General features: G+C 37.7%; 1 protein-coding gene and 1 pseudogene across 2 annotated transcripts in view; one reads left to right on the top strand and one right to left on the bottom strand.

Moving 5' to 3' along the window:
• Positions 1–20199, bottom strand: part of Tbc1d8b (TBC1 domain family, member 8B) — a 69258-nt gene that overhangs the window by 33394 nt on the left and 15665 nt on the right. The window contains exons 2-7 of one of the 2 annotated variants that reach the window (NM_001081499.2): positions 19719–19829; positions 16108–16226; positions 14647–14872; positions 13471–13711; positions 8367–8574; positions 7409–7573 (exon numbers count right to left, since the gene is read on the bottom strand). In NM_001081499.2, coding sequence (NP_001074968.1) covers positions 7409–7573; positions 8367–8574; positions 13471–13711; positions 14647–14872; positions 16108–16226; positions 19719–19829 — 1070 coding nt within the window. The remainder of the gene's footprint in view (positions 1–7408; positions 7574–8366; positions 8575–13470; positions 13712–14646; positions 14873–16107; positions 16227–19718; positions 19830–20199) is intronic. The other variant, XM_006528546.3, reaches the window with a different exon arrangement.
• Gm15013 (predicted gene 15013) lies at positions 6323–7231 on the top strand (annotated as a pseudogene).

The following is a 20199-nucleotide window of genomic DNA, read 5'->3' as shown; positions in this document are numbered from 1 at the left end:
TCCATCCATTTGCCTAGGAATTTCTTTTAATTAGATATTTTCTTTATTTACATTTCAAATGTTATCCCCTTTCTTGGTTTTCCCTCTGAAAATCCCCTATCCATCCCTTTCCCCCTGCTCACCAACCCACCCACTCCTGCATCCCTGCCCTCGAATTCCCCTACACTGAGGCACCAAGCCTTCTTAGGACCAAGGGCCTCTCCTCCTATTGATGCATGACAAGGCCATCCTCTACTACATATGCAATTGGAGCCATAGGTCCCTCCATGTGTACTCTGTGGTTGGTGGTTTAGTCTCTGGGAGCTCTGAGTGGTCTGGTTGGTTGATATTGTTGTCCTTCCTAAGGGGTTGCAATCAGTCCTTTCTCTACCTCCTCCATTGGGGTCCCTGTGCTCAGTCTGATGGTTGGCTGCGAGCATCCCCATCTGTATTGGCCAGGCTCTGGCAGAACCTCTCAGGGGAAAGCTGTATCAGGCTCCTGTCAGGAAGCACTCTTGGCATCAGCAATAGTGTCTGGGGTTGGTGTCTGCAGACAGGATGGATCCCCAGGTAGGGCTATAAGTGCTTTAAAGAAAGAGTCCAAGTGCATTCCTTGTATACAGTCAGCTATCTCCTAGAAGCAGTTGTTGAAAAGACTTTAGCCCTTCCTGAATTAACTTCTGTCCTTGTTGGAAATCAATAGATTGCAAATGTTGAGGTTTCTTCCTACACTATTCAATTACATTTATATATGTTAATGCAAATGCGTTGATCACAGCTATAGCTGCACAGTATGGTTTAAATCAGGAAGTCTTGGTTTTCTAAGAGTTTACTTGCTTGTTTTACTTTTGCTTTTGAGAGTTTCACAGTTCAAGCTGGCCTGGGCCTCAAGATCCTCCTGCCTCAGTCTCTTGAGTACTAGGACTACAAACATGTACCGTCATGCCCAGTTTTCAGTATTGATTTATCTATCCTAACTCATTTGTATTTCCATGTGATCTTCATTATCTCTGGTTTTACTTTTATAATATATCATTTACCCAGCTTCTTCTGAAAATTAACTATTCCAGGGATCTTAAGTAATTGAAAAGAAAACTCATTTAACCCCTTAAATTTACCAGCTTAAGAAAGATAAAGATAATGCCCATGGCCGAGGCAGACGGAAAGTAACACCTCCTTTTGTAAATACAGATAGAAAAGTTGATGTTTGCAGACTGAATCTCAAGTAATGCACATCCATATGGCCAAGGCAGCAATTATTACTGATAATATACTCAAACTATCAGAAAAATAATTTAGAGGAAGAAAAAAAGCTCATGACAAAACCCTAAATATAAATTTACAAGAACAACGAAAACTACCCTAGCTGTATTTATTACTGCCTCTGAAGTGTTCATAAGATCACATCCACCTACAGTGACAGTGGCTTGAAACAACTGAATGTTTGAATCGTTAAAAGAGCACAGTGAAGTAGACTACTTAAGCAGCAAAGATGAATTCTTGTCAAGTCTGTTTTTCCTCCCCTGACTTTTACTTCATGGCTATACCACTTCTAAGAGGCACCGATTTAGGTGCTCACAATTATGGAAGGAATAAACTTGGCATTCAGATATTTTGTTGCCTGAGCAAAATCCACTCCCATCTAGAAAGTAACATAGGTTATTATCCTTTTTTTTTCCCTTTTCTGTATCAAGCACTGATTTTAGAAATAGAATATGTCTTTAACAGAGAAGGAAATATAGGGCAAAGGTTAAATTTTCTTTGTGTATAACCTTTCTATAAAGTAACAGACTTAAAATACTTACAAACAGCACAATCAATAGTGATTAAGAGACAGAGTTCAGCTGTAAAATAAAAAATTAACACAAAATATACAGAGAAAGACTTCTTTCAAATACAAGAAGCTTATTGTAATTGGCATCCCATTCATATCCATAACCTACAATAGATTGTTAATTTTATTTCTAACAAAATTTCTGGTTTCCTTACTCAGAACTAAATCTGCTACCCCTGAGCTAAGATACCTACAGAAAACACCCTTTTTATTTTTTAAAAAATTATATTTATTTAGTGTATGTACATGATGGGAATGTGTATGAGTATTTGTATATCATGGTATCTCTATTTGTGTATGTGCACACGTGTGCATATGTATGTGTGTAAAGGAGACATAAATATCATATCCCTTCTCCTGTGTGTGTGTGTCTGTGTAAATGAGACATAAATATCATATCCCTTCTCCTGTGTGTGTGTGTGTAAATGAGACATAAATATCATATCCCTTCTCCTGTGTGTGTGTAAATGAGACATAAATATTATATCCCTTCTCCTGTGTGTGTGTAAATGAGACATAAATATTATATCCCTTCTCCTGTGTGTGTGTGTGTGTGTAAATGAGACATAAATATCATATCCCTTCTCCTGTGTGTGTGTTTGTAAATGAGACATAAATATCATATCCCTTCTCCTGTGTGTGTGTAAATGAGACATAAATATTATATCCCTTCTCCTGTGTGTGTGTGTGTGTGTGTAAATGAGACATAAATATCATATCCCTTCTCTGTGAGTGTGTGTATGTAAATGAGACATAAATATCATATCCCTTCTCCCGTGTGTGTGTGTGTGTGTGTGTGTAAATGAGACATAAATATCATATCCCTTCTCCTGTGTGTGTGTGTGTGTGTGTATGTGTATGTGTAAATGAGACATAAATATCATATCCCTTCTCCCCACGGCTCAGGAGACATCTTAGAAGAGGAAGAAGAACAGTGTTTCTAGGCATGACAGAACCACTCAGTGCCATGGTAACTCACAGCACCTGTAGGTACCTACACAAGGCTTGATTAACATCAAGCCAATCAATATTCTAGCACGAAATTGGGGAGAGGCTCATGAGACCCCACCTCTAGATGAAGAGCTATGGAAAGTTGATGGTTTCTGAGGGAGGGAGAGTCAGCTTTCTTGAAGAGTGTGGCCACTGGTGTGGTACCAAGCACAGCCGACGGCTCTACATCCATGTACATATGAGCAGCACCAGTTGGATTAGGAAGGATGTTTAAAAAAGAGAAATCATTAAGTTGGGAAGGAGAAGAGTGAATATATCAAAATATACTGTGTGCGTATGTGAAGTCCTCAAATAATAAAATATACTACTAATAAAATAGAAATGTCCTTGCCAAAAAGAAACCCCCTTTGCTTCTTTGTTTTAAATATAGATCGAATCCAGGGATACAAGCATGCTAGGCAAAAGTAGTAATACTGAACCGTATCTCTAACCCTTTTTATTTTTTTAATCCTTAAACAGGGTCTCCCTTAGTTGCTTAGGCTGTGCAATCTTTCTGCCCAGCCTCCCAGGGAGCTGGGGTTACAGGTCCTGGCTCTATTAGCTTTTCTTTGCAAATCTAGCATTAGGCAACATCATTATGTCCCCACAACTCAATACTTACAATTAAAAACTTAGAAATTCAAACAAAGCCAAGAACTAATTACATATGCTTTGATTATCTGCAGAAAATATTTGCCTACCTAAACATGTTAAGGCATAAATCCAGTTCTACTTTTCTATTTTTCTTGACATTCTACAGCAGCGGTTCTCAACCTTCCTAACACTGTGACCCTTTAAGAGTTCCTCATATTGTGGTGACCCCAACCATAAAGTTATTTGCACTGCTACTTCATAAATGTAATTTTGCTACTGTTGTGAATTGTAATGTAAGCATGTGTGTTTTCCAATGGTCTTAGGCGACTCCTGTGAAAGGGTCACTCTATCTCGAAAGCAGTGACGACCCACAGGTGGAGAACCAGTGTTTTATGATTCATTTGTAATGCAATTTAAAATAAAGGAATCTCTGAGAATTCTTTCTAGTCTTTGGAACCACTTTGCCTCATGCTAAGCTAAAAGAGCCCAACTTTCCCACACTTAGTAGCGTCAGAGTTTATCTAGCACTATTTTCTTTATTATACACATCAAAAAACAGCTGGCCAGAATTTTATAAAACCTGTTCATGTGCGCATGTTTTAGTGTAACTTATTAAACTGTAGAACATGGTAATTGACACCTAGTTATAATTTGGACAGTATTGATGCTTCTGCATAATCCCAATTACTTCTGGAAGTGTTTGTCCTTTGTAACATATTTTTATGTCCTCACAGGTCCTATGACATGGGTAAAACTTCCTGAATTCCTTTCTGTGCTCAGATTTAAATGTGTTCATTTAGACTCTTGAGATTTAGATTTAAAAAGTTTTATAGTATAAAAGTCACTGGGTTTGTTAAAATTACATAATCCACTTTTTTCAATGTTTAGGTAAGTTGATTACAGCTATAAAAGAATGGAGTGACAACTTCTGTTATTTAGAAATCAAATGTGCTGCCTTTTTTAATGCTAGGCATTTAATACTGGACATTGCCCATGATAAATAAGTGGTTTACCATTGAGATGTGGCCCTAGCCCCTAGTTCTTGTTTTAGAAAGGTTTCTTTTCACTAATTTTTATGTCATACAGAAATCACAAGGTATATACAGATAATACTAAAATGGACCCAAATACTTCATTGCTATGATGAAAATCTTCAATTATGGGCCAGTGAAATAGCTTAGCAGTTAAAGTTCAATCACCAAGGCCCATATGGTGGAAACAAAGAACTGACTCCCACAAGCTGCTCTATAGTGACAACTACACGAAAAACTGCCCCCCCTACACCACACACATACTTAAAATCAGTGAAAATAAAACATGAAAATTCAAAAACCATATTTCCATGCAAGCTGAAATATAATATACTGATTAGTATATTCTGAACATCCCTATAGTAAGCCTCTGAAATGGGAAAGAACAACTAGAAATCCTTAACATTTTGATGCACCTACAAGTGATGAACATTTGAAACAAAATCTTTCCTTGACAATGGAGGCCACTCATCCACCAGAGACATGTGAGGCTTTCAAGAAAATTTCTAGTGGGACATGAAAGGAAAGTGAAGGATACTCAGAATAAACACCGGATCTAACATAGACTAAACCTGAGATTAAAAAAAAAAAAAAAAAAAAAAAAGGGTCGGGCAGATTTGACATAAGCAGGGATATGGGACTAGTAAGGAAGTAATTATCAAGACTGGTTAAATTTTATGTCCTTGCATTAGGTTAAGGAATATTCTGGCTAAAAATATTCTAAAAAATATGTGACAGCAAATATAGGCAAGAAAAACTCTTCATGGCCTATATAAAGATTCTGAATCTGGGACTGAGATGACACACATTTATTAAAATACTGAGGTTTATTGAAGGGAAGGTTTAGTCTACCAATACTGCATTATGAATGAATTAGCATATTATTTAGTTTTCATTCTCCAGTGATAAAGGGCTTTCTCTGTCAATTTAAATAAAATAACCTAACCAGCAAAGCCAATGTTCATTATTTACCTGTGAATCTTTAATTAAAAGTAAACTGTTATGTTTGGTACATTTTATAAGTCTGTAAAAATACAACACTCCTGGATTCAGAGTTGAAAATTCATTTGAATTCAATCTGTCAATCTATCTACATTTTCTTGAAAAATATACTAAAAATAAAAACCAGGTTTCTAACTACTCTTTATTCAGAGTATTTATTATCTCTAACATTTTTATAACTTAAAACTGTCAGCAAAATCATTGTATATGTTTAAAACTTATAATTATTTTTGCTACACTTGTGTGTATGTGTACAGGTATGTGTGTACAGAGATCATAGGACAACTGTGGAATTATTTTCTTCTTTCATCCTTACTTGCTTCTAGGAATCAAATTTAGGTTGCAGGGCTTGTGTGGCAAGTGCCATTACATGCTAAGCCATCTCATCACCCCTCTCCCCTAATATTTTCATAATAAACACCTACATCACTGTTTTGCCTGGGACTAAATTATGTCAATAAAGCTAAACAGTTAGGTATTAAAATTGCTATCTCTATAGCAATAAAAAGAAAAGTTTTATTCTTTTTGCTTTTATTTTATGTATATGTGTGTTTTGTCTACATGTTATTTATGTGCACCATGTACACACAATAACCTCAGAGGCCAGAAGAGGGGATTAGATCCCCTGGAACTGGGGTGATAGGTGGTGTAAGCTGCCCAATGCAGGTGCTGAGATCAAGAGCCACCGTAAGAGCAGTCAGTAGTCTTAACCACTGAGCCTTGTCTCCAGCCCCAATAAGAGACAACAATTAAGGTCTTATTAAGTTCTCAAATATAGATTGACTTAAAAGTCAAGTTGTATGAACATACAAGGTGTGCTTATTGAAACACAGCAAATAAAGTAGGAAGATAAAATTACAGTAGTTCCTAAATTATTAAATTACAGTCCGGCTCTCTTTCCGTTCCCAGCGCAGCCATGGCTCGTGGTCCCAAGAAACACCTGAAGCGCGTAGCTGCTCCAAAACATTGGATGCTGGATAAGTTGACTGGCGTGTTTGCTCCTAGTCCATCCACTGGTCCTCACAAGCTGAGGGAATGCCTGCCTCCCATCATTTTCCTAAGGAACAGACTTAAGTATGCCCTGACTGGAGATGAAGTAAAAAAGATTTGCATGCAGCGATTCATTAAGATTGATGGGAAAATCAGGACTGGTTTCATCTACCCTGCTGGGTTTATGGATGTCATCAGCATTGACAAGACCGGAGAGAACTTCCGTCTCATCTATGACACCAAGGGTCGCTTTGCTGTTCATCGTATTACACCGGAGGAGGCCAAGTACAAATTGTGCAAAGTGAGAAAGATCTTTGTGGGCACAAAAGGAATCCCGCATCTAGTGACCCATGATGCTCGTACTACTCGGTACCCTGATCCCCTCATCAAGGTGAACGTCACCATTCAGATTGATTTGGAGACAGGCAAAGTAACTGACTTCATCAAGTTCGACACAGGGAACCTGTGTATGGTGACTGGAGGTGCTAACTTGGGAAGAATTGGTGTAATCACCAACAGAGAAAGACATCCCGGCTCTTTTGATGTAGTTCATGTGAAAGATGCCAATGGCAAGAGCTTTGCCACTCGGCTGTCCAACATTTTTGTTATTGGCAAGGGTAACAAATCATGGATCTCTCTTCCACGAGGAAAAGGAATCCGCCTCACCATTGCTGAAGAGAGACAAGAGGCTTGCGGCCAAACAGAGCAGTGGGTGAAATGTCTCTAGGAGACATGCTGGAAAAGTGTTTGTACAAGCCTTTCTAGGCAACATTCATGCTAGATTAAACAGCATGGTGAAACTACAAAAAAATTACAGTCCTTGTTACTTCTGCATATAATATAGAATATATAATTTCTTTAGACTTAGGTTTTTACAATAAGACAGATAAGTATAAAGAGGAAAATTACCCTGGATTCCTTTTGGAAGACCAGACTATTCTAAAGACAAAGCTTTTCTTAAAAACTACTTGATTGCTATAGAGATTACCTCTGTACTAACATCATCTTGAGTTGAAGCTGCCCGGCACTTGAGCCTGAGTTTTGCCACCAGTTGCTCAAAGTCTTTAAGCTCACTGAAACGAAAAGCTGTTTTTCCTTTGATGCTAATGATGACCGATCTGTTGGAGTCATCAGTTTTATCTATAGCTAAGACCTGGGGAGTAAAAAGATAAAGAAGTCAGTCGCATTTTCTCCTAGGGCTGGCATTCAGCTATGTGCTTCTTTGAAAGTCTGTGGTATGGCTTACTAAGAGATTCAGGAATAGGGACTGTGCTAGGGATGACCCACAATTCCTCAGCTCGGGCTACTTTACTTTTCAAGGAAAGAGCTAAATTAACATGGCCTTCAACGTCAGCAATTCAAACAAAACATTCAATGGTGAATACTAAGTTTTGACTGACATGAAAGTTACCCATTCTAGTCCTGATGATCAAATGCATCAAATGTGACAGTCTAAACTTTGATAATCATAATCTTCGGGGTCAGAATGATCAAACTTATCTTGTGTGACCCTAAATCATCACCTCTCAACCTGCGAGTTGTGACCCCCTAGGAGGGCCATATCAGATATCCTGCATATCAGATATTCAAATTATAATTCATAAGAGTAGCAAAATTATAGTTATGAAGTATCAATGAAATAAGTTTATGGTTAGGGGTCCCCATAACATGAGAAACTATATTAAAGGGTCACAGCATTAGGAAGGTTGAGAACTACTGCCCTAAATCTTTATCTACTTTTTAAAATTCCCCACTTTTTGCAAAGCTTTTCTAAAAGGAATTTTAAAATATTCCATAAGCTACTATTTTTAACTTGAAGAGTAATTTTGTACTCAAATGATTATTTAAATTGCTAAAACGATACATTTCCTGAGTTTTTCACTAATTCACAGAATTAGAGGGTGTTCTAGAAATTAAAAACTTATATGTACCCAAATTGATATTACCTCTCGTAATGGAATGATTACACTGCATAGATTCCCATCCTGGCTAGCAAAGCAAATATAGTTTTCTGAAATGCACATTTTTCCGTGACTACTGAAGTGGCTGAATGGTACCCATAAGAAACACTCATGTACTTCTTTCAATGTCTCTTCTTTGGGTAGCCTAAAAAAGGCTTTGAATTGCTCACTGTGGGCTCGATATTCCAAACCTCTGTGGAAAAAAAAAAAGAAAAGAAAAGAAAAAAAGGGAGGGAGGGGCTCAAGGGATGAATTCTAAAGTACAAATACACCAATAGTGTTTAACCTATATAAGATAGAAAGCAGAAAAATTAACCATTAAGTGGTCTGCTCTTCAATGAATTCTTAATTGGAAAAATAAAATAACACACAGATTCTCGATAAATTTCATTTTTTGTTTTTTTTTTCCAATCTCATTTTATCCACTGATAAGGATACACAAAAATTAGAGATAATATAGGTCTCAAGATGATGTGTTAGGGGTGATTTTCTGGAGGACTACTATTATAATACATTAATAATACGTTCCTATGGTTTAATCCAACCTTAGAAAATAGTAATTACATATTTGGTTATTAGATAATCAAGCAGCTATACAAATAAAACAAAATTAAATAATGAAAATTTATGGCACTAAAGTTTAAAGAGAAAGAGCATATTATAAAACAGAATATCAAGGTTCAAGTTGAAGCAGAATGAAACAACACTGCTTGTACCATGCTGGGCAGAGGACTGGAGTTGATAAACAGATGAATCTTGTTAACTGACAGATAAATATATAAATACAAAGCTGTTGCTCTAAATAGCATGATTTTTCTAGGGGCACTAAATACCTTGTGCTAAGCAGCACTGCCATCTGGGGTACTGAGGAAATTATGCAAGTTCTAACTCAAAGCCAACAAAATTGAAACTAAATTCATCCTTCCTGCATCAACAGTTTGAAAATGTAGTACTTCATCGTGTCTGGCAAAATAATCCTGATATATATATAACCAGAAACCCATGTATATTTTTACTCTACTTAAGTTGTAATTTGGTGGGTTATTTATTATTAAATGGATGACTAATCACAGCCCATTCGTGTGAATAGAAAAAAAAATCTGTGCACTATTACTACAAAATAAAAATAAGTATGTTGTGTTAAGCCCTAATTTTGCTGACATTTAAAATTTTTCTGGAATAAAACACATGAATGAATATACATTAAATGTCTGCAATAGGACTTCTAGATTGTTTACATTATAGAGGACATATTTTTAAAGCAAACAGAGGCATGAAGTGGGAGTGGGTGGGTTGGGGAGCAGGGGAAGTGGGGAGAGGATAGGGGATTTTCAGAGAGGAAGGTAGGAAAGGGGAGAGCATTTGAAATGTAAATGAAAAAAATCTAATAAAAAATAAATAAATAAAAATGTGCTTTAAAGTCTGTCCTAGTAGGTTATACTTAACTTACTAGAAAAATGATTTAGACATATATGACTTTTAATATGCTCAGTCAAAAATATATAAGACAAATTTACTACATCTCATTTAAATAAAGACTCAGCAATGGATAAACTCACTGAAACATGATCTCTTACATCCTATTTTAAGGGAATTAAATTTGTAATTTTTTAAATTTTAGATTTTTTTCTTTATTTTTATCTACTTTGTGTGTGTGTGTGTGTGTGTGTGTGTGTGTGTGTGTGTGTCTGCATGTGGGTCAGCATACCATGTGCATGTAGTACTTGAGGTCAGAAGATGGTATTGGATCCCCTGGGACTGGAGTTCCAGATGATTGTGAGCTATTACATGCATGCTGGATATTGAACCCAGGTCTTTTGTAAGAGTAGCCAGTGCTCTTAACCATTGAGCCATCTCTCCAGCCCACAAGTTTTATATTTAACTAAACTATTATATCACCTCTCCTTCCAACCCCAAACCTCCCCTCTTTAAATATATGTGTGTGTGTGTGTATGTGTGTGTGTGTGTGTATACACATGGTTGTATGGATATATGATGTACAGATAAAGAGGTAAATACAATTTGCTGAGTCTCTTTAGTGTCGCTTGTATACCCACGAGTTTAGGGCTGGCCACGTGGTATTAGGTAACCATTGAGAGGCTCTCCCTGAAGAAGACTGACTCTCCCTTTCTCAGCAGTCATTATTTACTTGGCATTTAAGCAAATGCCAACAAGAATGGAATACTTTCTCTAGCTCCTCCATTGGGGGCCCTGTGATCCATCCAATAGCTGACTGTGAGCATCCACTTCTGTGTTTGCTAGGCCCCAGCATAGTCTTACAAGAGACAGCTATATCTGGGTCCTTTCAGCAAACGCTTGCTAGTGTATGCAATGGTATCAGCGTTTGGAAGCTGATTATGGGATGGATCCCTGGATATGGCAGTCTCTAGATGGTCCATCCTTAGTCTCAGCTCCAAACTTTGTCTCTGTAACTCCTTCCATGGGTGCTTTGTTCCCAATTCTAAGAAGGGGCAAAGTGTCCACACTTTGGTCTTCATTCTTCTTGAGTTTCATGTGTTTAGCAAATTGAATCTTATATCTTGGGTATTCTAAGTTTCTGGGCCAATATCCACTTATCAGTGAGTACATATTGTGTGAGTTCCTTTGTGATTGGGTTACCTCACTCAGGATGATGCCCTCCAGGTCCATCCATTTGCCTAGGAATTTCATAAACTCATTCTTTTTAATAGCTGAGTAGTACTCCATTGTGTAAATGTACCACTTTTTTTGTATCCATTCCTCTGTTGAGGGTCAGCTATTGGATGGATCACAGGGCCCCCAATGGAGGAGGTAAAGAAAGTACCCAAGGAGCTAAAGGGATCTGCAACCCTATCGGTGGAACAACAATATGAACTAACCAGTACCCCCAGAGCTCGTGTCTCTAGCTGCATACGTATCAGAAGATGGCCTAGTCGTCCATCAGTGGAAAGAGAGGCCCATTGGTCGTGCAAACTTTATCTGCCTCAGTACAGGGGAACACCAGGGCCAAGAAGTGGGAGTGGGTGGGTGGAGGAGTGGGTGGGGGACTTTTGGGATAGCATTAGAAATGTAAATGAAATAAATACCTAATAAAAAAGGAAAAAAGTGGAATATGAAGTGAACTTTTAAATCGCTTTTATTCATGTGAATGTGAGTGTGGCTGTATGAGCTCATGTGGACCATGTGCATGCAGGTGTTTGAGGAGGCCAGGGCATGTCAAATCCCCTGGAACAGGAGTTCCAGGCAGTTGTTAACCACTGTATGGCTGCTGGGAATCAAACCCTGGTCCTCTGCAAGAACAGACAGTGCTCTTACCTTCTGAGCCATCCCTGAGCTTTAAATTCTTAATGAGGTAGCTCCATTCAGAAATCATCAGAGATGTAAGTTTGGTAATAAAGTGTAAAAATTCACCTCATTATTCTACTTTCTAGAAAAGCAGACTCTCAGAGTAATCTTTACGCATCTGAATTTTAGGAATAGTTTAAGAACCATGGGAGAATGACTACGTGATCAGGGGTGGGTAGTATAAAACAGCCTCCATATCTCTTTCTAGTCTATCCACAGGACTCGGGATTAGGCCTCTGTTGAACTTTCCCACTCTATATCCTCATCTTCCTTGCCCAAAGCAGCTCGCACTAGCTATTTCTGGATCCTTCCTCTCCTCCTCCCCGCTGGCAAGTTCCTTTCAGTCAACTGCTTAAGTGTTGAGCAGAATGAAAGGCTCTGTTCAGTTTCAGCAAACTGAATATACTGATGAACAACGTTCAGTCAGATATTGGGTTTTTTTCCTCCTCCCTGAAGACAAGGTCTCCTTGTGTAGGCCAGGCTGGACTAGAACCAATTAGCGAGCCTCCTGCCTCAGCCTGCCAATAGCCGGAATTGTGTACATATGTCCCCATTCCCACCTAGTCAGATACTTCTGATGTAGGCACTAACAGTGATTAGTACTTACATAGCTCTTTTATATTTAACCGCCACACACTTCACTCTTTCCTAATAAGGGTCCACAGAGGTAGAACCATAGAGGAGGAAAAGAAACCCCAAGAAATCAAGAGATTTCTCCAGTCTCAAACTAAAGCCTATACTCCACTGACTCTACCAAGCTGCCTCTACATAAAAAATCTTACAGTATCACTAAACTGGTTGAAATCATAAGCAATAAGTTTAACTACTCTAGACTTAAAATTATCTAGACTACAAACAGGCAAATTTAGAGTTACCTAAACACATTAAACTCTCTGCATTTTTGAAACTACTCTGTGCTGGCTACTTTTATGTCAACCTGACACAAGCTGAATCATCAGACGAGGGGCCTCAACTGAAGAAAATGCTTCCGGAAGACTGGGTTGTATGTAAGCCTCTAAGGCATTTTCTTAATTGGCGGTTGAGAGGAGAGATTCAAGCCCATTAGGGGTGGTACCATATCTCAGCAGGTAGGCCTGGGTGCTCTAAGAAAGCAGGCTGAGCAAGCCTTGGGGAGCAAGCCAGTAAGCAGCATTCCTCAAAGACCTCTGCTTCAGCTGCTGCCTCTAAGTTCCTGCCCTGTTGGAGAACTCCTGTCCTGACTTCCTTTGATCATGGCCAGTGATATGGAAGTGTAAGTCCAGTAAACCCTCTTTTCCCCCAACTTTCTTTGATCATTGTGTGTCCTTGCAGCAACAGAAATCTTAAGACATCCTCTAATAGAAATCATATTTAAGTTAAAAAATAATTTCCAAACCTAACTTCGGTTATCTCTTAGAATAAAATTTCATGGAGGAAAACTTCTGAAGTATATTCAAATAAGCTTACAAATGTAAACATCAAGGATCAATCCCAGAGCAAAATTATCATATAATAAACAACAGTTAACTTTTAATGCTAATCAGTGTTATGATTCTTACAACCCAAAATACTTTAAAATGTAAACACTGGGGCCAGTGGCATGGCTCAGAGGGGGAAGGTGCTTGCTTCCAAGTCTGAGTCGCCAGACGCCACCCAGGATGGAAGGAAAAAACTGACTTCTGCAAGCTATCCTCTGACCTCTGTACCCATGTCTTGGCATGAATGACTCCCCCACAACCCCTAAAATAATAAATGAAAAGAGAAGTAAATATTAATGATTGAATACCTTTTGGTAATCTGTAGAGGATCATCAAGGACTGGGTCATTATCAAATGTTTCTTTATCAAAAAGTCTCTTTATGGCATAGTTTGCCAGTTGTTCCATAAGAAGGTATGTCTCATTAATGTGCAAAAACATTGAAAAATAGTGATTCTCTCCTTGAGAACATACGTGAATGCTCTCAGTTAATATAACAGTTGAAGTCTTTTCAAGTTTTGAGATTGCATCCCAGGAGATAATGAGTTTAACTGCAAATAAGTAAGTGTGATTAAATTCTCATATTGATTTATGTTTGTAATTCAGTTACTTTATCATGACCACTGGCAAAATGCCACAGTATTTTTTGAAGCAGTGTCATAAATATATAATAGTCAGTGATTCTAAAAATAGACATATGTTCTTGTTTGTTGTTTTGTTTTGTTTTGAATATTATTGGGATTGAACCCAAGGCCTTATGCATAACACACATGTGCTCTGCTTCTGAGCTATATAGCCAATATTTGAAACAGATATCATTTTAAAGAATTAGAAAGCAATTTCGATATGTTTCAATATTTTTCTTTATATATAACTATCTTTATATAATTATCTAATTGTACAACCATTGATAAAAAAGCTATACTTATGTTACAAGTAGTTTCATTTGATTCTTTGTGGCTGCAAATTAAGATGTAGCTCATGAGGTATGATGGGTACTAGTTTATGTTGTATGTTTAAGACAAGAATTAAAATACACATTAAAGCCAGTAGGTAGCTAACCTCTATAAGATAATACATGCTTATCTTTTTTTTTTTTTTTTTTTGAGACAGAGTTTCTCTGTATAGTCCTGGCTGTCCTGGAACTCTCTTTGTAGACCAGACTGACCTCCAACTCAGAAATCTGCCTGCCTCTGCCTCCCCAGTGCTGGGATCAAAGGCGTGCGCCACCACGCCCAGCTACATGCTTATCTTTTAAAATTCACCTGCAATTCATAATGTCGAAGATTTCTCTATACCATTGTAATTGTTCCCTGTGCTACATAAAGAGCCTTAAAGGGGTTCTTCCTGTGGTTGAAACCTTTTTGATATGTGTATAATTTAATTACTTTTAATATCAATCCCATTACTTTATCAACAACCTAACACCACTGAGTCAAGAAGACAGTCAGAAAATCAAAAGCCACGATAAACAATAAACACTTACTTTCTGATCCTAGCAAGAAGGAATAGAAGCTCAGAAAGTTGGTACTTAGATAGAGCCAGCCCTGACAAGGGACCCGTCCTCTCCAGTAACTGCAGGAATAATAAGTTACTAATTTTTCCTGCTCTGGTAAACCAAAAGATTTTTCAAATTTCAAAAGGGCTTCTCGAAATTTCTCAGGATCATCTTCTTTAGCAAAAGACTGTTTCCCCTCTTCAGCGATTAGTCCCTAGAAGAGAAAAAATTTTTCTGAAAACTTTCCATCACCTATCAACAAAAATCTTTTTCTTATTTAGTTTTAGGTCTAGTTGATCAAATGGACCTACTATGCACACGCATACTTCTCTTAGGATAGAGATGTGCACATGGCTAGTATTTTTCTCTTTGTAAGAAAATATCACAAATGTAGGCATCAAACATCATCTGAATGAACAAAAGCTTTGCTCACAATCTAATTTAAGAGATAGTGAAAGGAGAAGACCAACAGGGAGATTCGCAAGAGCACTGAGAGCAAACCATTGTGCAATTTTCTGAAGCACTTATCCTGGCATTCACACATGTGTGCCTGAAAGTCCCGAAAAGTGCCAGTAAGCATGACCTTACATGTCACTTCCAATCTTTATCGAAGAGGGCTGAAGATTTTAGCATTCCACTCACAGAATATGCCCATACACCTTGGTTTTTTTTTTTTTTTTTGGAGTCATGTGCATTTTCTTTGGGGCCCTTAGAACTCATACCAACTGTCTAAGCAATGAGGAAACTGAAGGTGAGTTGATTTCCATAAATTCTTACTATTTGAAAAAAAAAGATATAAAATACTGGGTTTTATTATGACATTTCCATACATGTATATCACTGTACTTTGCTCATAATTCATGCCTGTAGCCCTCTCTTGTCCCCCACCACTCTACTCCTCCAAACCCCTTCTTACTTTCAATTTCAATGTCATTCATATATATACTAAAACTTATATTGTATACATGTATATATGAATGACATTGTGTGTGTGTGTATATATATATATATATATATATATATATATATATATATACAATGTAAGTTTTAATAAGTATTTATATTTGTGCACAAGAAATATGCAACAGTTTCTGCTCCTATAATCTGAATATTAATATACATTGAAATCTGTGTATGAGAGAAAAATGCAATATATGTCTTTTGTTTTATTCCCATTTCTCTTTCTGTTTCCATTAGTTCCCTTCCTTCCTCCATGTAGTTTTGTCCCTCACTTTGAGTATGCATGTGTGTGCATGTCTGTGTGTGTGTAATTTAAATTCTGAATATGAAAGAAACATGGAATACTTGACTTTGAATCTAGCTTACTTTGCTTAACAAAGTTATTTTCAATGCTATATATCTTCTGCAAATGCTATAATTACTTTCTGGGAGAATAAACTCCTCTGAGAATATCTACATTTTTCTTATATACTCATCCATTCCACTTACTCTTATTTTGCCTTGTACAAAATTGGTAATATCTTCATTTGAATCAAACACAGATAAAGTCTTCATTATATTTTGTTCCAACCAGTCCCAATGTTTTGTTATTTCTTCTCTGTTGGCTCCTGATTTGTAATATAGAAAAGAAAAATTCAAGAAATCTCCTTAATAAAATTCATGATACTTAAATTTAGTTTAAGAAGAAATTTGCCACTTCCACAAATGATGGCTAGATAAAAACAAAGATAGTACATTTATTCTCTATTCCATCTAGGTATATAAGCATGAACAGTAGAGCTATAGTTATTATAAATGAAAAATGCAATATTTAATAAAATGGGAGAAAGTGATTGTAGCTCATAAGAAAATATTAAAATAATTCTGAACAGTAATTAGTGCCTACAAAGTAATCATTACCTTAAAAAACCATGTAAACACACAGAATAGGCGCCCCCCCACACACACACGTGCACGCACACTTTACCCCTTGGTCCTCAAATACAACTACTAGTATTCTGTCTAAATTCTTCGTGGCTAAAAATAGTAAGCATATGACAGTCCTTCATATTGCTGTGCAAATGAGGACTCTTTACTATGGTCACAAAACAGAAGAAACCTTTGGTAACAATCAGACCACTCATTTAAAAACCTAACAAACTTATAGAAAATTTACAATAGAAGTCAGGAACCTCGCGGCAATAGTAAACCATAAGACCTACTGCATCAGTGTTAGCTGTCTTATTGGAGATCATGTTAAATATTATTATTTCTAGGTTTGATTTCACTTGTAGAAAGTTTCATTATCAAGACCCACTCCTCGGCCTATTCCTTCTTAGAAGGGGAACAAAATACTCAAGAGAGGGAATACAGAGACAAAATGTGGAGCAGAGACCGAAGGAAAGGCCATCCAGAGACTGCCCCGCCTGGGGATCCATCCCATATACAGTCACCAAACCCAGACACTATGGTGGATGCCAAGAAGTGCTTGATGTCAGGAGCCTGATATAGCTGTCTCCTGAGAGGCTCTGCCAGTGCCTGACAAATACAGAAAAGGATGCTTGTAGCTAACCATTGGACTGAGCACGGGGTCCCCAATGGAAGAACTAGAGAAAGGACTGAAGGAGCTAAAGGAGTTTGCAACCCATAGGAAGAACAACAATATCAACCAATCAGAACTCCCAGAGCTCCCAGGGACTAAGCCACCAGTCAAAAAGTACCCATGGAGGGACCCATAGCTCCAGCCACATATGTAGCAGAGGATGGCCTTATTGGTCAGCAATGGGCAGAGAGGCCCTTGGTCCTGAGAAGGCTCAATGCCCCAGTGTAGAGGAATGCAAGGGCGGGGAGGCAGAAGTGGGTGGGTAGGTTGGAGGAGCACCCTCATAGAAGCAGGGGGAGGGAGCATGGGATATGGGGTTTTCGGAGGGGAAACCAGGGAAGGGGATAACATTTGAAATGTAAATAAATAAAATATCCAATAAAAAGAATCTTCCTAGAGATATGGATTATACAGATCTCATTAAAATGAATAATCTTGACTGCATAGAATGTTCCCATGATATATAGAGAGGAACACAGTAAAATTTTATTGACCCTGAAAACTTGCTTATTTTGTATAATCCAGTTAGACTTTTATTCATGTTATGAATACGAGCTAAATTTATGTAATCAGCTTCATTTGCAAGAATAGTCACCTTTAACTCTTTTAGAGTAGAGAGGACATTTCTTTAAAACAATTTTGGTCAACCAGCTTCAGAACTGAGATTACAAAATTCTCTTACTATTATCTGCATTTAGTTCTGATGGAATCTAATTTAAAAGACCAAGAGATAAGACTCAGCAGCAAGACTACGGAAATTTAGCGAATTTCTTTTAAAGCCACCCATCCTAATAATGTAATTGTGCACTCTACTTTCACAAATTCATGTGCATTTTTTTCAAAAACACACACTCTTTGGAAAAAAAGGAATCAGTAATCCAATACTTAAAGGGTCAGAAATAGGGGCTGGAAAGATGGCTCAGCAGTTACAAGCAATTGTTGTTCTTCCAGAGGACCCAAGTTTAATTTTCAGTAGCCATGTGGCGGCTCACAATAGCCTGTAACTCCTGTTCCAGAGAATCTGACTTCCTCAGACATCCATGCAAGCAAAACAGCAATGTGTGCAAAGTAAAATACATATATACATACATATGGACAGCCACCAAACCCAGACACTATTGCGGATGCCAACAAGTGTTTGCTGACAGGAGCCTGATAGAGCTGTCTCCTAAAAGGCTCTGCCAGTGCCTGACAAATACAGAAGTAGACACTCACAGCCATCCATTGGACTCAGCATGGGGTCCCCAATGAAGGAGCTAGAGAAAGGACCTAAGAAGCTGAAGGGGTTTGCAGCCCCATAGGAGGAACAACAATATGAACTAACCAGCACCCCCAGAGCTCCCTGGAACTTAACCACCAACCAAAGAGTACACATGGGGGGGGGGGATCCATAGCTCCAGCCACATATATAGCAGAGGATGGCCTTGCTGTACATCAGTGGGAGGAGAGGCCCTTGGTCCTGTGAAGGTTCTAGTCCCCAGTAAAGGGGAATTCCAGGGCCAAGAAGCAGAAGTGGGTGGGTTTGTGAGCAGGGGGAGGGAGGATGGGATGGAGGTTTTGGAGGGGAAAATAGGAAAGGGGATGACATTTGAAATATAAATAAAGAAGGTATTCAATTTAAAAAAGATAAAAAATTTAAAAGACCAGAAATGATTAGGTTTTAGTTCTGTTTACTATTACAATGGAATTATAGAAAAGATACCAAACTGTCACTGTGAGTTTAAAAAAAAAATCTGATCTGTATTATTAGGAAGATCTGGATAATTTGAGCATGAATGATTATGTAGCACTACTTATAAACCATTCCTTAGCATTTTAAGGTTACAGTGCCTTCTGTGAAATAGCATATATGTGAACACAAATACATTTCAAATATTCAGGCTTCCACTTCTTCAAGGAACTACCTTTAAGTTTAGGCTCAGCATAAACTCCAAGTTCTCTTCACCTCAGTTATTAGAAGAAGAAGAAGAAAAGAATGCCAATACTTAATGGGGGAATATCCAATCTTCCCAGAGGTTTGGTAAGAAATGAAAGAGTTGATAAAAGGAGTCAGGTAACAGGAGCACCAACCAAAGATGCTCAGAATCTGCTCTGCTCGACCACATACTTCAGTTATCTCCCATCAATGGAGTTTTCATCAGCAATAAACCGTAATCACTCTTAAAGAGAGGTCCTCTCAAAGAATAGTTGCATTTAGCTGCCTTCCAAATCTCAAACCAACTGCAAAGTACAAGTTAATATTCAGTTTTACTATCTCCAAAGCACATGCAACCGTGCTTAGTATATAGTGACATTCAATATTAAGTGATTTGGATTTGGGTTTTATATAAGTAAGATACCTTATACATTTAAATATGATTAAAATCTTCATTAGTTAAAATATATTAGTAAAAGTATTTTCATTTCAGTAATGATTAATTCTTCAATTTGGAATGGGACGCTCAATTAGTTTTAATATGATTATCTTAGCATCTTGATTCTACTTGAATTGTAGGGCTTTCTAAACAACCATACTTACCACATGCAATTGACAAGTACACTTGAGAATCTGGTGTCTGGTGTAGGATGCGAAATGGAGCTACTTTAGCAGTGGAGTCTAAGACAGAATCAAGAGTCCCAACCAAGAGCCCTGTTGTAATAGAAAAAGAGATTACAGTATAGACTTTGCAAGAGATAAAATAACTATCAATTTATATGTCGAATTAATGGACTTATTTTTTTTAAATGTACTCCAGAGTTGTTATTGAGATTTTTTTTTCTTAAAATATATGTATGGAGGATAGGGAAATGGCTCAATCAGGGACCTGAGTTCAGTTCCCAAAACCTAAATTAAAATGTCAGTAATGATGACACCTGCTTTGCAATTCCAGCACTGGAGAGGCAGAGACAACTTGGGTCCCTGGAGCTCACTAGTTAGTCTGCTTGGTGAGTTCCCGACCAATAGAAGACCAGGATTCAAAGAGAACAAAGGTAGATGACACCTAAGGAACAACATCCAC

The sequence above is a fragment of the Mus musculus genome, chromosome X (genome assembly GCF_000001635.26).
Source record: "Mus musculus strain C57BL/6J chromosome X, GRCm38.p6 C57BL/6J".
In the NCBI taxonomy this organism is placed as follows: Eukaryota; Metazoa; Chordata; class Mammalia; order Rodentia; family Muridae; genus Mus; species Mus musculus.
Note: the sequence above shows the minus strand (reverse complement) of the source record. Positions and strands in the feature narration are given on the sequence as shown.